Source organism: Mrakia frigida (assembly GCF_051309035.1).
Source record: "Mrakia frigida strain ATCC 22029 unplaced genomic scaffold BDY24scaffold_5, whole genome shotgun sequence".
NCBI classification, from domain to species: Eukaryota; Fungi; Basidiomycota; class Tremellomycetes; order Cystofilobasidiales; family Mrakiaceae; genus Mrakia; species Mrakia frigida.
Genome location: NW_027481276.1, coordinates 357,165 through 375,544, shown reverse-complemented (window position 1 = coordinate 375,544; position 18,380 = coordinate 357,165). Strand labels below are relative to the sequence as shown.

Sequence of the window (18,380 nt, the reverse complement as noted above, 5' to 3'; positions counted from 1 at the left end):
CGCCATCCGAAGACGACGACGCGTCTGATCTCAAACCAACCCTCTACAAACTCCACTGCTGTCCTCTTCGGGTCCTCGGTCCTTCGACTCTATAAAGCTAAAGAGAGGGATAAGAGCCGACCCGTGTTCTTCCGAAACGGACGACGGATCCGTTTTGATGAAGGAAGGTTCGATTGGGCACGGAGAGAGCGAGAGAGCGATCAGCCTCTGCAGCCTCACTCCTTTCGTTCTTCCCTTTCCCTTTCTGGATCAAGCGCGGGAGGTCGAACCGTCCGTCTCGCTCGCTCCTCTCAAAGTATATCAGAGTCAGCAAGGAAAGTGAGACCTGCAACGGTATCGAGAGCGAGCGAGCTAGAAAGGAAGGTTGAGTGAAGGATCGAGCGTTTCAATAAGGAGAGGATCGCCCTCCTTCTTCTTGAGGACGAGCTAGACTACCACTTCGAGAGAGAAACAGTTTCGAGCTGAAAGAGAACCGAGGAAAGGCGAGCGTAGAAGATCACATGGAGAGAGTAGCACAAAAAGAGAACGAAAGAGGGACCGAAGTAAGGGAGAAGAAAGAAGCGAGGCAAGCACCGACTTCTCTCATGGAAGACCTGCTCTCCAATTCGCTCCGACCTCTGCCTCGAACGACCCCGAAAGAGAAGGAAGGGTGGATCAGTGGGAGAAGGAGGTATAGTAGGAGAGAGACATTTACGCTCACCGTTCAATCCCCAAGCTTGCGTCGAATCGTCGTGAACTGTTGTTCGTCGCATGTCCCTTCGATGCTTCCCTTCGAATCCTCCCCTGAACGAAAGGCGGACAAAGAATAGAAGAGAGAAGAGCTCAGTTCACAGACTTTGGGCTCGGCTGAGGGAAGCAACAAGAGCAAAGTGGGACGACGCGGTCATCGAAGGAGAAAAGGAGGAGGGTTATGGCCGAGAAGAAACGAGTCACGGCGAAGCGAAAAGAACTGAGAAGCAGAAACGAGCTTTACCTTGGCCGGAAGATAGAGGAAGGAAAGACTTGGAAGGTCAGTTGAAGAAGAAAAGAACAAGTTCTGGAGGTTACCCTGGCCAGAACGGCACGGCAAGAGCGGGCGAAAGGAAGTCAAGAAAGAAGTCATCAAGAGAAGAAGAAGAGAGAAGGTCGTACGAGCCATGTAGGTAGTGTAGGTCTGATCGTGAAGCGGTACGTGTAAGAGAGAGAGAGGAAAGAAACTGAACGAAGAGAGGGAGAACGGGCGGGCGAGCAGATCCAGAACGCGCCGCCGGTGTTTATCTAAGGAAGAAGGAAGAAGCGAGAGCGACGAGGGCAACGACAGCGACGCTGGTAATAGGTAAGAGAAAAGCAAGGGTCAGTTTAAGGGTCGAGCGTGGGAGGAAGAAGGAAGGAAAGGAAGAAAGAAAGGGAGAGAAGCAAGACTCACACGTTGAATCCAAGGGACGTAGCTTTCTCAGCGATTGAGAAGGACCACAGCCCACCTCCGATGATGGGACCGAGGACCCTGGCAAGGGAAGCAGCCGATTGGGAGAGTCCGTTGGCGACTGGTAAACGGGAGAGGAGGGGAAGGATCATGTCAGCTTCGACCTCGCTTCTTCGCTCGGCGTCGACCCACCCGAACGACTCCTCGAGTACGGGCTTCGACCGAGAGATATTGGCGTATCTCACCATTGACGAGCTCGGGTGGGGACATCGCGTTCGTGCAGATCTGGAAAGGCAAAGAAAGAAGGAGAAGATGACCAGACGCGTCCGAAGGTCAGCTCAAAGTAATCCCTTCTCCTCTTCGCCGCGTTCAAATCGCCTCACCATTACAGCGGTGTATGAGAACACTCCTCCAGCGTAACGAGCGGCCATGTTGATGACGAGAGCCGTCATGAGGAAGGGTGAACCGTCCTCCTTCGAGCTGGCGAACGCTCGGAGCAAAGGGGTCGAGAGGTAGGCTGGGACGAAGAGGAAGACTCCGAGTCGGAACTGTGGAACGGAAAGTCGGTAAGTAAGTTTTGAAAGAGTGTTGTGGAAGGTAAGAAAGGGAGATAACGCACCATAGCGATGTGCGAGAACCGTCCGACGGGAGGTCCCTGCGAAAGAACAAAGGAAGAGTTGGAACGAGCTCGGTCAGCGAGGAGGGAACTGCATCTGGGAAGAAGAACGTGTCTGTTTACCAATCGAGGGTAGAGGTAGAACTGGTAGGTCTGTAGTAGCATAAGAAACGAAACGAAAGAACGGCGCGTCAGTTTAGTTTGAGCCTCGACGTCCGCATCCCTCCCCTCCTTTTCGCCTCCCTCGAACACAGCTTCTAAACGACTCACAAGTTGGCAAAGGCACATGATGGCCACGAGAGCTGAGAAATGAGCAGGGTTGAGTCCGAGGCCGCCGTCCTCGTAGTCGCTGCGAGGTTCGAAACGAGGAGAAGAAGGAGTCAGTCGCTCGAACTTGACGGACGCAGGTCTTTCACGACACAGCTCTCTTCGAAGAAGCGAGAAGGTGACCAACGTGTTGAGGAAGGAAAGGAAGAGTTGACCGTTGGTAGCTGCGAGGGAGAGAAAGCAAGCAAGCAGCGAGGCCGAGGGTCAGCATCGCTTCTTCTCTCGACGCGTCCGAAAACAGTTCTCAAACTCACTATCATGCACGCAGAGCACAAAGTACTGCAGCATCAAGAACAGCGGCAACCTCCAAAGCGGACTACTCGCCTTCGCCATTGCTTCCGCCTGAGCAGCAGGACTGAGCGGGAAGGTCGTGATCCTCTCTCCCTCCGTGATAGCTCCCAACCCTCCTCCCGGAGCTCCAGGCGACAAAGCAGCAGCGAACGGATCTCCTTCCCTCCTCTCCGCCGTAGGCGAGAGCAACGCATCGGGCGTGTGGAGTCCAGTAGCTCCGAAAGCGAGGATCGACCCCGGACGAGCTGAAGCAGCTGAGAAGCGACGATTGATGAAACCTGCTCCGCTGACCGACTGACGTTGGAGTCGAGGGACGAAGGACGAGGGAGGCAGAGTTCCGTCGGGGTGGACTCCGAGGGATCCTCGTGAGATTCGTCGGGAGGAGGTAGCGGATGGAGGAGGGATTCCGAGGTGGTGAGGCGAGGTGAGAGGAGGGTGAGGAGACGTTTCCGAGATGGGACGATGGGATGGACTGGTTGGGAAAGCGGCGGGCGAGGGGAAGTCTTCGTCGTTGGATTCGGATTCATCCAGACCTTCTCCTTCGGCTTCTTCGTCGTCGAACTCGGACTCGAAGACGGATTCTTGATCTTGAGCGATGGCCTGAGAGAGCCAAACGTCGGCGAGTTGACCACCTCCTAGTCCTTCGGTGGCTGCAGGCGAGAAGGAGAGAGGACCAGAAGTCGAGTCAGTTGGGAAACGCGTTCGAAGGAGAAACGGGAGGAAAGAGAACTCACCGAGCAACAACCTCTCGGCAAACCCGCCAACAACTCCACCTCCGAAGATCTCCTCCACCCCCAGCACCTCTCCCTCTCCCTCTCCCTCCTCCCCTTCCCCTCTCTCCATCCTAACCGTAGCATCCGAGTCCCTCCTCCTGTTCGAACTGAAGCTCGTTCTCCCCGGTCGTCTCTCGTATCCGTACGCCGAACTCGTCGCCCTCCTCTTCCCTCCTCCACCTGCTCGTTCCAGATCTCCTCCAGGCGATGATTCCCTCGCTCCAGCTCTCGTCAATGGAACAGCCGACGAGGTAGTAGATCCGAAGCTTCCTCGGGCGTCGACTCCTCCACCTCCTCCGACTCGAGAGGCGAAGAGACGGGAGACCTTCTTGGTGAGGGTTCCGACGGTGGAGACGGGTTCGGAGGGAGGGTTGGACGAGGAGAGTGGTTCTTCGTCTTCCTTTTCGAGGGCGAGGGCGATACCGCCAGTTCGGGAGCCGCCGTCGTAGTCGAGGAAGAGGGAGAGGAAGGCTGTGGGAGTCGAGGAGAAAAGAAGGTCAGTTCCGACGCGTCGATCGGATAGGCAGGAGATGGGAAGGAGGGGACGAACCACCGAGGAAGAGAGGGAGAGAAGCAAGAACACAGGGAAAGAGGTAAGGGTAGGTTTTGAACAGTTCTGCAGAGCACAACGATCAGGGGAAGGTCAGGTCTGGTCGCGTCTTCCGACGAAAGTTGAAGCTCGATATCCCCGACTCACCCATCTTTCCGACGTAAGAATCAGGGTAGTTTTTCGCTGGAGATTCAGCTAGTCCTCCGAGAACAGGTCCGACGACTGTGATTCGTACCGAGACGACAGGAAGAGTGGAAAGTCAGCTCGAGCCGTTCCTCCTCCTCCCTCACCCGTCTTCTCCTTCACTCGACGCGAAGCAGGGGTTCGAGACTCACCTCCTCCGAAAGCCCAAACGAACCCAAGCAGAGCATACGCCTTGGCTTCGTTGGTGTGATCCGTGATCGATCTGATCGCTCCTCGAGCCTGAACGAAACACACGAACAGTCAGCTCAACAACGCTTGGACCGCTGGTTCTCGAAACTCACCACTCCTATGGCTCCATTCGCCGTCCCTTGCAACAACCTGCACACGATAGCCTCGGGCAGAGTCCTAGCCGTTCCAAAGAGGATGAGAGCTGGAGAAGAAGCGGGGAATGAGCTTGATCTTCCAAGGTTCGACGCGCAGAGGATTCGACTCACAAAACCCATTGAACAACAACGTCACAAACAAGACCGTTCTCCTCCCATGCTTATCAGCGATGGTGGACCAGAGCAACGAGGTGAGGAACTACCAAAAGCCAACGACGAACAAAAAGGAGGGTCAGATCGACGAAACGAACGAGTGGATGTTGCTCGACGACTCACCTGAGTTACGAAGAAAGCAGCGGTCAAGTTCCCCGCCCAGACTCCTACCGAGACCTGTTCGATCTTGAAGGAGATGCACATGGCGATGAGGAAGGGAGAGGCGGTGTTGGCTGCTAGCCATTCGGCTGTGAGTTGGTCGAACGAAACCAAACAAGAAGGAGAGGAGAGGGAGGAGAAGGAGGAGGTGTGAGCTCGGTTCTCGTTCTCTCGCTTCTCTTTTTTAAAAAAGCAAAGGAGAAGAAAAAGGGACGTCTACTGACCCATCATAGCGATTCCGAGTACGATCATTGGAAGCCTGATGAACCGAAGAGAGTCAGCTCTCGGTTCTTGAAGCAAGAGGGAGGAAGCTCACCTTGGAAGAGGAGTCTGATCCGGCTGCTTCCTGATCAACCCTGTCGAGAACAAACTAGGTACCACAGGAGTGAACTCTTCTTCCTCTCCTCCACCCAGTCCATCCGCTCCACCAGCTGGAGAAAGAATCCCTCCTGCCCTGGAGAACCTCCTCGGTCTGAGCGAGCTCGCAAACGAAGCTCGATGCTGCCCACCTCCTCGTTTGGTGTTGACAGAGAACGACGTTCGAGGTGGTTTACGTTGAGGAGTCCCTTCGGGTGTAACGAGCGTATCGTCGAGAGCGGAGGACGAGGAGGAAGCGTCGTGGGCAGGATGAGAGAAGGAGGGAGGGAGCGGAAGGGAGATGGAAGAAGGAGGCGTCGCTCGACCGGTCATCCTGCTGAGAGGATCGAGGTCGTAGAGGAGAGGTGGATGAGACTGTCGGGGCACTGCTGCTGAAGGTAGAGAAGGAAAAGGGAGAAACGAAAGCCCTTTGGAAGGGAGAGATGTTGGGAAGGGAAACAGCTCGGAACGCTCGCATCGAACTCCCTCGTCATCGGCGCAGCTGGAAGGGTGAGAAGATTTTGCCTAAAGTGAAAGTCGGGAGAGTTCGATGTGGTCTGAGAGATGTTTTGTATTCGATTAAATAGACAGGTCGAATGCAAGAAAAGAGAGGGAAAACGAACAGGCTTGACTCGAGAGGAGTTCGCCGTCCGACCTCGACGCGCTCACTTCCTTCCTCTCCTTCGAATCGCATCACTACGAGAAAGCGAGGCAAAGTCTAAACGAGCAAGGGAAGGATAATGAACCAAACAAATTCTAGAGGGAGAGAGTGCTGGAGGGTCTAAGCTAACGAGACGAGACGAGATAAACCGAGCCGAAAAGGAAGAGACGCGTCCGTCCACCCTCTCCTCCCCTCCTCCGTGCTCTCCGATAAGCTCACATCCCTCCCCCCCCCCCCCCCCCCCCCCCGTTACGGCTTTACAGGAGCGAACCCAACTCTACTGTTGGCCACATCAAACACCGTGTAGTAGATCGTCGAGAAAGCGTCTCGACAGCAGAACGAAGACCCGAACCCTGGTCAGCACTTCTGATTCTCTCGGAAACGAACGAATCCTTTCGACTCGCCCAAGAACGTGCAACCAGAAACGATCTGGCATCGAGATCTCACCACCTCGAACCAACGAACGAGAAGTCGAGACTTTCTCGTCTCCTTCGTCCCGCTCTCACCTCTCTCTTTCTCTTTCCGGTGCGATGATCAAAACGAAATACACCTTAGGCTATAGATGAAGAGAGATCGAGAGATCGGGAAAAAAAGAGAGATTAAGGGAGGGAGGAGACGGAAGGAAGGGGGCAAGGCAGAGCAAAATCTAGGACGGAGAGGGGAAGAGAAACCGAAGAAATCAAGGGGATACATGGGAGAGAGACGAAAAGGAAGGAACTGGGAATCTAGATGAGGAAGTGGTGGAAGAGTCCGTGGGGTTCAGGGGACGGTCTGGAACGAACGTCGAGAAGAGAGTCAGTGCCAGGTCGACGAAGGTGAGACGCGTCGTCGCTGCTTTCTGAGCAAACTCACCTTGAAGTCCTCGATTATCGCTTGGCGTATCGGAGGTATCTCGAGGCCACCAAGGTAACCATCACGTTAAACACCAAGAAGGCGATCTAGAAGGGGAAACAAGAGCGAAAGCTCGAGTCAGCCCACGGATTGACCTTACTTCGTCTCTTTCTTCACTCTTGTTCGTTTCGAGTTTGAACTCACGAGGATTCCGATATCCCTCCACCTGGTAGAGAAGTCGATTCCGAGAGGCCCGTAGAACTGGTCACCGAGGGCATACTGTTGGATAAACGAGGAGAAGGAGCGTCAGTCGGGACAGCGAGGAGAGGAGAGAAGACGACGAAGGACTCACAGGGCAGAACTCGCAGTTGGACGTGGCCTCAGCAGAGGTGTTGGTGAGGTATCCTCCGACGGCGCTGACGTACTCGGAAGCCCACTGAGTGCAGGTCTGACCGGGAGGAGGGTTGAAGATCTTCAACTCGCTCTGAAGGCAAACGACCTTCAAGTCGTGAAGCTCGGTGGAAACCAAACCAGCGATGAGCCCTAGGGAAGGAGAGGAGAGAAGGTTCCGGGTCAGCACGATTTCAAAGAGAGTGGGGCTAAGCGGAAGAAGAGCTCACTCGTGAAAGGATCGAGGTCGTACATCCATTTCCTGAAGAGAGAAGGAGGAAAGAAAGACGCGTCACAAAGTCAGTCTCGTCTCGACGAAAGAGGCTGGGAAAGTTATCGACTTACCTCCAGAAGAAGGGAATCTGGGGGAAGGGGATAGTGACTCCACAGAAGAGGGAGAAGATCACGAGGAGGAAGGGATTGAAGAGAGCTGCGAGGAAGAGAAAGGGCGAGGAGGGTCAGCGTCGTCGAGCGTGATTCGAAAACGAACTGGAAGAAAGGGACTTACCCGCAACCATCTAAAAGAGGGAAAAGCGATGTAGATGTCGCAGAGTGGGTGAAGGAGAGGCGTGAGGAGGTGATGGAGACGGAGGAAGCGAAAAACAGTCAGCGAGTGGGAAAGAAGGAAGGGACGTATGAAGTGACGGCAAGGTAGGAAGAGCTAGAATGTCTCGGGACGCACGATCGAGGGCGAGATAGCGGCAACGGCTTGACCGAGGGTGACCGAGTAGATCTCAGTAACGAGGATCATGCTGCGGAGGGGGGCGAGTTTCGGGTCAGCTTGAGTTCGAGTTCGAGAAGCAGGCGGCCGAATCAGCTGAGAGAACTTACAAGAAATGGTAACCCGCTCTGTCGCTGGCCTGTGAGGGAGGAGAGAAAAGAGGACAGAAGCGTGTCAGACAGCGAGACGACGTGCGACGGAAAACGACGGCGAACGAACACTTTGGAATCCCATCTGTTTGAAAGAGAAGAGACGGACGTCAGTGAGAGGCTCAAACGAATGAAAGAGGATAAGACTGAACGAACGGGGAAGTAGAAGAGCACGAAGAATCCGACAGCGCACAGGATCGAGTACGGCATCTCCGCGATAAGCTGCGAGGTCGAGAAGACGATGGACGAGTACATCCTAGAAGAGGCTTCTCGGTTGAAGGTTTGTCTGCTCATGATATAGGTGGGTTCCTGTGGAAGGTAAAGGAGGTGAGGGTGAGAGTGAGTCAGTGAGGGTGCGACGAAGAGGGCGAGAGAGGCGACGCACGACTTGGGAGATGATGCTGCGAGGGAGAACGAAGGTCAGCCTAACGTTTCAACTGGAATATGTGTATGGATGTATGACTTACATAGCGGGGAGAACAGTGGCGATAAAAATGGCGAACACTCTGTATTGTAGATCTTGGACGGAGGATCCGAGGTTGAGGAAGGTGAGGGAGGTGATCAACGAGATCGAGAGATGCGAGAACAGTCGAGTGTATCCGTAACTGTTGAGCGAGATGGAGGGAACGAAAGAGGGAGATGATAAGGGCAAACAAGAGAGTCAGATGGGCGATGATGGGCGACGTCGTACGAGGGACTCGTGAAGACGACTTGACGACGCGTCGCACACGTTCGTTCTCTTCGCATCCCTCGATCAAATTAAAACAAAAGACTCACTCAGGCATCCTCCAGAATCCCTTGAGGGTACGAGCGACGATGGTCTTGAGCTGGAACAGGAAGGGAGTCGAGTATTCCCTCGAAGCTTCAGGGTCGACTTCCTCGGGCTTCGAGAGAGCCTCAGCGTCGAGAGCGGCGATGTCTTTCTGTGAACGGAGAAGGAGGGGGGAGGGGGAAGTGTGAACCGATCAGCAAGGTCAGCTCGAAGCTGAAGAGAATTATTGAGGTGTAGAGACGAACCTTAATCTCGGCGAGCTCAGGGGAGTTCCTCCATTTCTCTCCCCAGTCTCCTCCTCCCATTCGCTTCGCAGATCCAGCACCGATAGCCTCGAGCATGAACTCAGCAGGGTTGGCGTCGTGAGGGCAAGGAGCTCCGTTCCTCTCGAGGTAGGAGGTCAAAACGTGAGAGTCCTTCCCAACGTCACCGAAGTAAACGGTCTGGGAAGGGGAAAGGGGAAAGGGTCAGTACGAGAAGTGAAGGGTTGAACGATTCAAGATCGATGCTACTCACCTCTCCTCCCTTCTGGAGCAAGAGCAGCCTGTCGAAGTTCTCGAACAAAAGAGCGTTGGGTTGATGGATCGTGCAGAGAATCGATTGACCCTGAGAAGGAGGATCCAAAGAGGAAACGAAAGGTCAGCTCGACGCGTCTTTTCTCTCGTTGTTTCAGAAAGACCAAGGACAACTCACAGCTCCAGCAAGCTTCTTGAGGAATCGGATGATGTTCTGTAGGAAGGAAGAAAGAGCTGGTCAGCCGGGGAAAAGAGGACGGAGAGAGAACGAAGTGGAGGGAAATGCGTACGAAGGCAGATTGTCCGTCGAGACCTGATGAAAGAGAGCAGGGGAAGGTGAGCCTCGGCGAAAAGGTTCCTCGGGTGTAAACAGGAGCTCACCAGAGGTAGGCTCGTCCAAGAAGAGAAGAAGCTGAGGCTTAGCGGCGAGTTCGACTCCGCTGAACGAAAGAAACGAGAAAACAGGTCAGTCGCTCGAAGCTCTTCGTTGGAACAGCACGACAGACTCACATGGTAAGACGCTTTCTAGCCTCGACCGAGAGACCGTAGCCGGGGAAACCAATCATAGCGTCGGCGAGATCCTCGAGCTCAAGAAGTTGAATGATCTCCTCGACGTAGGCGTCCTTCTCCTCCTTGGAGACGTGGAAGGGCTGTCGAAGATAAGCGGAGATTCGGAAAGCTTCTCGGACGGTTTGGGTATACTCGTGGACGTCGGCCTGCTCGACGTAAGCGGTTCCTCGCTGGAAGTCGATACCAGTCTCTCGTCCGTTGATGAGTCGCTTCGAAAGGGAGAAGGAAGAACGTTTCAGCTTTGGGACAATCTCGACGGAAGAAACGGTGAGAACTCACGCTTCCTCCGATGACTCCGATGGTCTTCCTTCCGGCGAGGACATCGAGAAGAGTGGCTGAACGAAGGGAGGGAGAATCGAGGTCAGCGTTCTGGCAGAAACGAGACGCGACTCAGAGCCCTGTACTTACTCTTTCCAGCACCAGAGGCTCCCATGAGGGCAGTGAGAGTTCCGGGCTGCAAGAGGAAAGGGAGAGCAGGCGAGATCAGCTTCGAGCCACTGAGAACGCGGGGGCGAGAGGGAGACGCGTGAGGAGAAGAGAGGGAAGCTACGAACCTTGCAGTATCCATAGATGTCGTTGAGGAGCTTCCTGTGACCTCCCGAGACAGGCACAGTGTAGTCGACTTATCGAGAAGAAAAGGAGAGAGGAGAGGAAGAGAGAAAGGAGTTAGCGCGAAGGAACGACCGAACGTCGAAGCGCTTGATCAATCGGACGTACGAGCAGCCCATGTGAAGGGTTTCTTGGCGGTGGTGAGACCACTGCAAGATGTTCAAAACGGGAGGTCAGCTCAAGAGGATGGTAGGAAAGAAGGACAATCAAAAGACGAGAACGAACGAAAGATCTTGCTCGAGCTCTCCTCGTCGAGCGGCTTGCTTCTTCTCCTGCAGGGCTTCGTTTCGAACCTTGGTGTCCTTGTCTTCCTTAGCGAAGACGGTGATGGCGAGGATCGACGATCCAGAACCGAGGTACTCCATGCAGGCGACTTGCAAAGCACAGAAACCGAGGAAGAAGGCGATGAGGATTCCAAAGTTCCTCCACAGATCTTGCGTTCGGTACTCGTATCCAGCAAGAACTGATTGGAAGAGAGAGACGAGGTCAGCAAGGGAAGAAAACAAAACAGCCGAAAGTGGGACGTACTGTAGTCGGATCCTCGAACGAAAGATTGCCCCGGGACGGATCCAGCAAGGTTGCAGGTACTGTAGTCTCCGATAGTGTCAGGGTACGAGGTAAGAACGCCCGCATTCCCAGGCTGCAGCATCGTCGAGAAGAAGAGAAGAAGAGTCAGTTCGAAAGGGAGAGACGGGGGGGAAGGCGACGCACGATAATGTAGGCTCCGTCGCAGGCGAGGTTGACCCGGCTGAACTCGATGATCATCAAAGCGGCGAATCCGTCTGTAGTAGAAAGGCGGAAGGTCGGTAAGCACGAGGATTTTTAAGGGAAGACGATGAGAAACGAACGAACAGTTGAGAGGGTTGACTGAACGAGGGAAGGGGATGAGAAGATCAGGATGAGAAGATCAGGTCGATACGAGGAAGGTTGTTCGGTGAGGAAAAGGACGAACTGTAGTAGATCCAGAAGAGCTGTAGAAGGGAGAGCAAGAGAGAAAGCGTCAGAGACGAAGGCAAATTCCAAAACGAGACGCGACGGCCGTGCCTCAACCAACTCAGGTCGAGGAAGCGCCGCTACTGCCTCATTTGAGCCATCTACTGACCCATCGTTTCATGGCGAACACAGGAATCATGTAACCTGCATTGTTGGAGGAAGAGAACCATCGAGTCAGCATCGAAGGAGCTGCGAGGGGAGGGCGAGGGAAACGAGGAAGACGACGACTCACCGGCGTAAAGGACCATCGAGATGATCAAGATCGAAGCCAATCGAGCAGCGACGTCGTAGGACTTCGTAACTGTGCCGATCAAACGGAAGAAGGCGGTCATGACCTTGAAACGATGGGAAGCAAGGTCAAGAAAGGGACGAGAAAAGTCAGCTCGAGTGGGAAGAGGAGAAAAGGGAAGAGCAAGGGGGTGATTCACCATGAAAGTCCCGTAAACGAAGAGGAAGAACGAGAAGAAGGCTCCGGCGCTCGTGGCGAGTCCGGCCATGAAGTACACGATGATCGAGAAGATCAGGATCCTAGGAAGAGTGAAAGGGATCTCGGAGTAGGCGCTGCAAAAGAGGATCGAGGTTCAGCTCGAGTTCGACGCACGCGTCTCGTTTCGAAGGTACTCACGCGGCGATGGCGAAGGCTCCTGGTCGGTAGAACTTGTAGTTGGTCTGCTTGTACCTGTAAAAGAAAAGAAAGTAAGGAAAAGAGGAACGAGTGAGTCGGTTTGCCCCCGACGCGTTTCCCTCTCGCTTCCCCTTCCTTTCCGTCTTCCTCCTGCGTTCTACTCACAAGATCGGTCGTCCCATCATCATCGAAGGAAGCTCAGAGAAAGAGTTCAGGGCGTTGAAGAGCATCTGAGTCGAGCAAACGGGCGAGGGAAGGTCAGCTCAAGAAGAGACGAGATCGACGACGAAACGGAGAAGCGACGAACGGCGATGAAGAGAGTTCCACCTCGAGTGAAAGCTCCTCCAGCGGTCTGGGGAAGTTGGTAGTAGACGGTTCCAGTGATGATGGCCTGAAAGGAGAGGAAAGGGAGCGGTCAGTAGCGAAACCAAGAAGAGCAGGCCAACGTCCGACAGCTTTGAACGAGACGCGTCCTTCTCTACTTTCCGGCGGGGGGTTTGAACTCACAATAATGATGGCGGTGGCGTATCCAGTGACGATCGAGAAGACGTCCTGCTTCTTGAGCTGGAAACCACGTTTGGCGAGAGAGTTGACCTGATAGAAGAAGGAAGCGGTGTGAGCGACTTTGCATCTCGAATTGGAAGGCACGGGGGACTACTGACCTGAGATATGAACGAGACGGTGTAGGGAGAGTTGTGGGAGACTCCCTTCCTCTTGTCGTCCTGGACGGCAGCCTTGAAATCTTGTTGAACTCGATCATCGTCGGCGATGCTCTTGAGGTAAGCGTCTCGTTCGAGAGAGACCTGCTTGTAGGTGTCGGAGGCTCGGTAGGCGGCAGCGAAGGCGGCGGGGTCAGAGGGAACGGACTGGGGAAAAGGACGAAAAGAGAGGAAAGGGTGAGCTTCGATCGACGCTCTGAGAAGCGAAGAAAAAGAGAACGAACGGAACAGTCCTCCGAAGCGAACTGTCGTTCGTTTGGATCAGTGCAGCCAGATAGGTAGTCCGCAGCTGAGAGGGAGTAGAAGATGAGCTCCCGGTCAGCCCAAGAAAAGCGAAAGGCGAAACCAAGAAGGACGCGTCGACTCACTGGTCTGTCGAGGAAGATCCTTGTATCCGAGTCCGACCATGTACTTCCTAGCCTCCTTGGTGGGTCCGAAGTAGACCTGTCGTCCCTCGTCGATGACGAGGACCTTGTCGAACTGATCGTAGATGCCCTCTCCAGCTTGGTAGAGAGAGACGAAGGTGGTCATGGAAAACACGTCGGTAAGGATCCTCAGCGATTTAGCGTAGTCCAAAGCAGTAGAAGCGTCGAGTCCTCGAGTCGAGTTATCCCATGATGCAACACAGGCCCTATAGATTCATACAAGGTCAGCTCAAAGCGACACGACGCGAAGGAGGTTGAACGAACCTGGCGGCCATCATCTCGGCGATCGAGACTCGCTTCCTCTCTCCTCCAGAAACTCCTCGAGTGAACTGATCTCCGACGATGGTGTTCTTGGTGTGCTATGGTAGTCAAAAAGATGGATATGCGAGTGTCAGATACGAGAAGACGAAAGAGAGGGGAATGGAGACGAACCTCGATGTTCAGCATCTTGAGAAGAGTAGCTTGAACCTGTTTTCTGAACTCCTTGATGGAGACTCCAGGAAGTCGCTTTCCAGGGGTCTTACTCGAGAGAGCGAACGAGAGGGTCTGACCGACGGTGAGGGTCGCCAGGTGCACATCGTCTTCGAGGGAAATTTCAACGCGACGAAGGTCAGGTCGGGAAGGCTTTGAAAGGCGAGACGAGCATACTGACCTTCCTCGTTGTAGCAAACCTCTCCGGGGAAGTGCTTCCTCATCTCTGCGGCGTCAACTCCAGCGTATCGAACTGAGCAAGAAGGCAACCCGAGAAAGAAACGAGAAAAGGAGATCAGTTCGTTCGTTTCGGCGTGACTCTTCTCGTTTGCCCTTGAAACCAGCGCCTCTTCGGACTGAGAAGAAAGGGTGAGTCACGCACCATCTCCCTCGACACTCAAGAAAGACTCCCTTTGGTTGGCGATGTTCTTGAGGAAGGAAGAGCAACCGGATCCACTGAAAGACGAACGAGAGGTCAGCGAGTCTCTCAGAGGGCACTTCTGTCGAGATTTTTTACGTACGGTCGGCCAAGAACCAAGCACATCTCGCCGGGGAGCAGCACACCGTCAAAGCTGCATGTAGAAAGAGGGAAAACGCGTCGTCGGCTCGCCTGAAGAGACCGAAGGGTTCGAGGACGGAGGGAGAAAGAAGCTCACCCTTCGAGAATCGTCTTGGGCTTAGGAGCGAAGGGCTTGTATCTGTTCGGTGGAAAGGAAAGGGAGAGAGAGGCGAGGTCAGCAAAAAGAGGACGCGTCCGAAAGAAGAACGGCGGTTTCAAGGCTCGAACCTCGAGATTGGGAAAGACTCACCCGAAGGTTCCAAGGAGAGATAAAACAGGCATGAGGAACTGCTCTACGATTGCATCGGGAAACGTTCTGATGTTTATCTGAAAGACGGTTATCAGAAGAGGAAGTCAGCATAGAGTTTGAGGGAGACGGTCGAAGGAGGGAGGGAGGCCGCACCTTCATTCCTCCTCCTACTCGAGCCGATGATTTCGAGCCAAGAACGATATAGCAGTCAGTTTCTCGAGCCTGAAGAGGTCAAGCGAGGGTCTACCTACCTCCGACGACCTTCAGATCTTGCCAGGTAACTCCAACCTGAAAAAAGGGAGGCGGGTCAGACCGTCAGCCCTCGCTTTGTTTCTCTTCCTCCCCTCTCCTTCCCTCTCGAGCTCCTACGACCTCCCAAGCTCGAAACCCTTTGGCTTCTTAAGGCTTGTGCCATGTTCACTGATGGACGAAGATTACTCACTCGTTTGGGCTTGAAACCAGCTTCATCCTGAGCAGATTTGCTGCCCTTGAAAAAGGAGAGGAGGTCGAAGTCGTCCTCTGCCTTCTCAACATCCTTCGATTGACCAGTCGCCACTCGATGCAAGCTAGATTGCCTAGTGAGGGTCCTTCCGAGCTCTGCAAACTCCTCCTTAGCTCGAGCGACGTCGACTCCTCCATGGTCGTCGGTGTTCTTCTTGTCGTTCTGCTCATCGTCGGAGGAGGAAGTGAGGGTAGGAGCGTTGGAAGGGGAGATGGATGGGTGGGTCCCTTGAGCGGATCCTGGCTCAAGAGCTGATCCCTGAGGGATCGAGGAGAAGGTAGTAGGAGTCTTCTCGTCCATCTCGCTTGTTGTCGAGGAGGGGAGGGGGGGTGGTGGGTGGAGGTGAAGAATCGAACGAGGAACCTCTTGGGAAATGAAGCGAGCGAGCAGGGCGCCGGAGCAAAAAGCAATCGAGCTTTGTCAGTCAGCTAGTTCCGACTGCGTCACTGCAGCTCGCAAGTTTTCACTCTCAGGGAAGCCCATAGCCTGTACTGATTAATCTCTATTGAAACCCTGGGTTTCATAAAGAACGAAGCGAAAAAGAACGAAGGAAAACGAGCGACGCTGACGACCTGGACGGGCTGGAAGGAAACGTAAAAATTGATCAACGAGGGGCAAGGCTCCCTTCGGTTACTTTTTCGTGTTGCTTTGTGAGCAAGCCGGCTTCGTTCTGGTTACCAAGGACCCTTCGAAGGTCAGCGAAACCTAGATCGAAGAAGGAGGGAAGGAAAACGAGTCACCGCTCGGATCCGTCGTCGGTGATTAGATGAGATCTGCTTCCGCTCCTCTGGCTTCAGTGCCTGTCCGCAGAGAAAGAAAAAAATCACCTGAGGCTCCCATATAGACTGAGAGAGGTCCATATTGAGGGAAATAGAGAGGTGGGGAAAGTGAGCAGTGCTTCGACAGAAAAAGGAAGAGTGACCGGTTAGGACCCCCTCGAACCCTTTGTTTCCCCATTCGAGACAGCGTTTGGAAGACGAGGTCTGCATCTTTCGGGAGCCAAGGTGCGCCAGAGCAATGCTCTCTACTATTCCTTGTCGATGGGGAGGACTGAAAAGGCAGAAAGCGTCAACTCTCAGTGAGGAGAGAAAAGGCAGCAATGGATCGACGCGTTCGAAGACGCGTCTTTCTTCGTGTCCCGTTGCCTCTGTTCTGATCAGGTCAGCTACGTGCTCGGATGCGACGAGAAGTAAGAGGAGGAGGAGTGCGTCTCGAGGAATGCTGGTTGAGTTGAGTTGACCGTGTTGACGTTTTCGAGTTGACGACGCTCTGCGTTCCTCGTTGTTGATTGATTGATGGGGCTCATCAGAGTGGTCGAGGAAGAAAGAAGATGCTTTGTACTAGCCTCATAATGGGAGCGGCTCAATTGAAGGACGGAACCGTTGGTTGAAAGCAACTTTGGTTGGTCGACGCGTCGTCGCTGTGTTGTTATTTTGCTTCGTTCTCTCCGGCTTTCTATGCAACCATACCCTTTTCTTTCTCGCACTTCATTTAAAGCCTCCATAAACTCAGCGATAATTAGGTCTCATTCTCAGCAGCCTTGAGTGGAAGACAGAGAGAAAGACGAAGAAAGGGGACGAACGGGGGGAACGGGAGGTTGTAGTATTTGTTTGTTTCTCTCTCGAAGGCAGATACTAAGCAATGTCCTTAGGAGTAGTCTCTACGCTCTCTTTGACTCTTTATTCGTCAGTGATGGTTCTGAAGCCAGAAAAGAGAGCGGGGGAAGGGAGGGCAGGCGACTCGAAATGAGCTCGTCCCTTCTTTCCTTCAACTTACTCCTTCAACCTCTCCCTTCTCACTACAGCACCTTCACGCCACCTCATGTCAGAAGACCTGTGAGCACTCTCCATATCGATATCTTTGACTCCAATATCTGTGAAGCTAACGTTTCCCCTCTCTTCCTCCTTTCTCCTCAGAATCGACACCGCGCCTCGAACGGCGCCTTCCGTCCTTCCTCGTCGAGAGGTTGACCTGGAAGACGACAACGACTCAGACAAGTCCGACGGGGAGCTCTTTGAGGAGCTCGAGGAGGACGAGGAAGGCTTTGACTGGGGAGGTTTCAGAGAGAAGAGAATGGAGCAGCTGAAAGAAGAGTGAGCTCGACACCTTTCCTTCCCTCCCTTCCTTTTGAGCTTGAGCGCACGGAGAAGCTCCTTGAAACTGACTCTTCTCTCTTCGGCGGTGCTATCGGATTACTAGTAATCTGCGTATAGAGATGCAGAAGCTGGATCTTCACGGCCGCTATACGGAGATCAAGATAGAGAAGGAGCTCATCATCACGTCTTCGTTCGTCCCATCCCTCCCTTCCCTCTAGGCCACAGTCTTCAAACTGATCTTCGAGCCTCTGATCTCTTCTCGCTTTGATCCTCAACAGAAAAGAGTCCTACGTCGTCATTCACTTCTTTCACCCAGACTTCCGTCGCTGCCACATCATGCATCGACACCTCGAGGTTCGTCCGAGCTCAGATTCGACCTTCCTTCTCGCCCTCCTCCCTTCTCCCTTCGCCAACTGACCATTCCCCTACGTTCGTTCTGCCTTCGTATCTTTGCAGAGGATAGCACCAAATCACCCTAAAACCCTCTTCCTCAAAGCAGATGTCGCAAACGTGCCGTGGCTCGTGGAGAAGATGCAGATCAAAGTCCTGCCATGTGTCTTGTGTTTTGTTGGAGGGTCTGCGAAGGATAAGTGAGTAATGCTAGGCCTCTCTGGTCTCTCTCGGTTGGGGGAAGCGGATGACGGGAGGATATTGGAATGGAGGGAAGGAGGGAAGGAGAGCGAGAGACCGAGCCACCGGAAGAATGAGCAAACGCGGCGACGCGAACTCGAGGGGAAAGCTGACCCTTTCGTGCTTCTTCCCTCCCTCTAGGATCGTCGGATTCGAAGGCTTGACGATGGTGGAAGGGAAGGAGGACGACTTCAAGTCTGGTGCTTTGGAGAACAGGTTGAAGGAGAGCGGTAAGTTCTCAGTTCTCTCGTCCTCTCCTTCCCCTCAGGACTCACTCCCTTTTTCGGTCGTTTTCGTCTCGCAGGTGTCATCCCAGCTCCAGGAGCCGTTCCTCCAAATCAACAAGCTGCTTCGTTCAACTTCACCAACTCTACCTTTGCGAGCGGAGGCGGGAGTGGGAGTGGGAGACGAGGGATTCGACAGGGCGTGGCGAGTCGAGGGAGAGGCAGTGACGGGGACGACGACGATAGGAGTGATTGATGATGCTCTTCGCAGGACGTTCAACGCGTAAACGCTACAACAGATTGGAAGCTGGTCGTCTCAGGGAAGGAGAAGAGCGAGAGAACAAAGATCAGTCGCTCCTCCGCGACGCGATCTCCTCGACCCACCTTCTGCGTTACGCCTTTCAGAATTTCGGGAAGGCTCTCCCTCCACCTGCGAGATCCTTGAAACTCGTCGCTCTCCGAACTCGCTCTCCGCCTGATATATTGACTTCTTTTCGAAGCTTCCAAGGTTCC

General features: G+C 53.9%; 3 protein-coding genes across 3 annotated transcripts; 1 reads left to right on the top strand and 2 right to left on the bottom strand.

Annotated features, from left to right (window-relative positions):
- Positions 1-1,199: 1,199 nt before the first annotated feature.
- On the bottom strand, positions 1,200-5,601 carry BDY24DRAFT_230900 (uncharacterized protein). Its single transcript, XM_076636634.1, has 17 exons — positions 5,115-5,601; positions 5,023-5,057; positions 4,763-4,887; positions 4,598-4,685; positions 4,445-4,533; positions 4,295-4,382; positions 4,107-4,181; positions 3,960-4,025; positions 3,371-3,880; positions 2,600-3,286; positions 2,473-2,509; positions 2,289-2,367; positions 2,022-2,171; positions 1,786-1,950; positions 1,648-1,687; positions 1,406-1,523; positions 1,200-1,305 (listed from the first exon to the last, which is right to left on the bottom strand). Exons 1-17 carry the CDS (start codon positions 5,486-5,488, stop codon positions 1,254-1,256), a joined length of 2,778 nt encoding a protein of 925 aa, XP_076499502.1. The 5' UTR covers positions 5,489-5,601; the 3' UTR covers positions 1,200-1,253.
- Positions 5,602-6,347: 746 nt separating this feature from the next.
- BDY24DRAFT_379328 (putative ATP-binding cassette transporter) lies at positions 6,348-15,255 on the bottom strand. Its single transcript, XM_076639037.1, has 49 exons — positions 14,858-15,255; positions 14,667-14,703; positions 14,569-14,582; positions 14,416-14,492; positions 14,263-14,304; positions 14,128-14,178; positions 13,989-14,062; positions 13,788-13,859; positions 13,568-13,716; positions 13,400-13,494; positions 13,079-13,341; positions 12,935-12,999; positions 12,654-12,857; positions 12,499-12,585; positions 12,299-12,382; positions 12,157-12,221; positions 11,992-12,045; positions 11,795-11,927; positions 11,599-11,701; positions 11,476-11,510; positions 11,326-11,344; positions 11,226-11,240; positions 11,085-11,155; positions 10,902-11,013; positions 10,599-10,836; positions 10,482-10,522; positions 10,319-10,386; positions 10,173-10,218; positions 10,044-10,099; positions 9,705-9,973; positions 9,576-9,634; positions 9,485-9,507; positions 9,373-9,408; positions 9,196-9,285; positions 8,925-9,122; positions 8,685-8,830; positions 8,375-8,512; positions 8,293-8,308; positions 8,064-8,216; positions 7,978-7,992; positions 7,869-7,897; positions 7,717-7,789; positions 7,635-7,641; positions 7,383-7,467; positions 7,268-7,299; positions 7,000-7,190; positions 6,852-6,926; positions 6,669-6,754; positions 6,348-6,587 (listed from the first exon to the last, which is right to left on the bottom strand). Exons 1-48 carry the CDS (start codon positions 15,215-15,217, stop codon positions 6,683-6,685), a joined length of 4,437 nt encoding a protein of 1,478 aa, XP_076499501.1. The 5' UTR covers positions 15,218-15,255; the 3' UTR covers positions 6,348-6,587; positions 6,669-6,682.
- Positions 15,256-16,699: 1,444 nt separating this feature from the next.
- On the top strand, positions 16,700-18,204 carry PLP1 (Plp1p). Its single transcript, XM_076644401.1, has 7 exons — positions 16,700-16,752; positions 16,834-17,010; positions 17,117-17,203; positions 17,292-17,367; positions 17,470-17,603; positions 17,785-17,873; positions 17,948-18,204. The coding sequence occupies exons 1-7, from the start codon at positions 16,739-16,741 to the stop codon at positions 18,121-18,123; spliced, it is 753 nt and encodes a 250-aa protein (XP_076499500.1). The 5' UTR covers positions 16,700-16,738; the 3' UTR covers positions 18,124-18,204.
- The last annotated feature ends 176 nt before the right edge of the window (positions 18,205-18,380 follow it).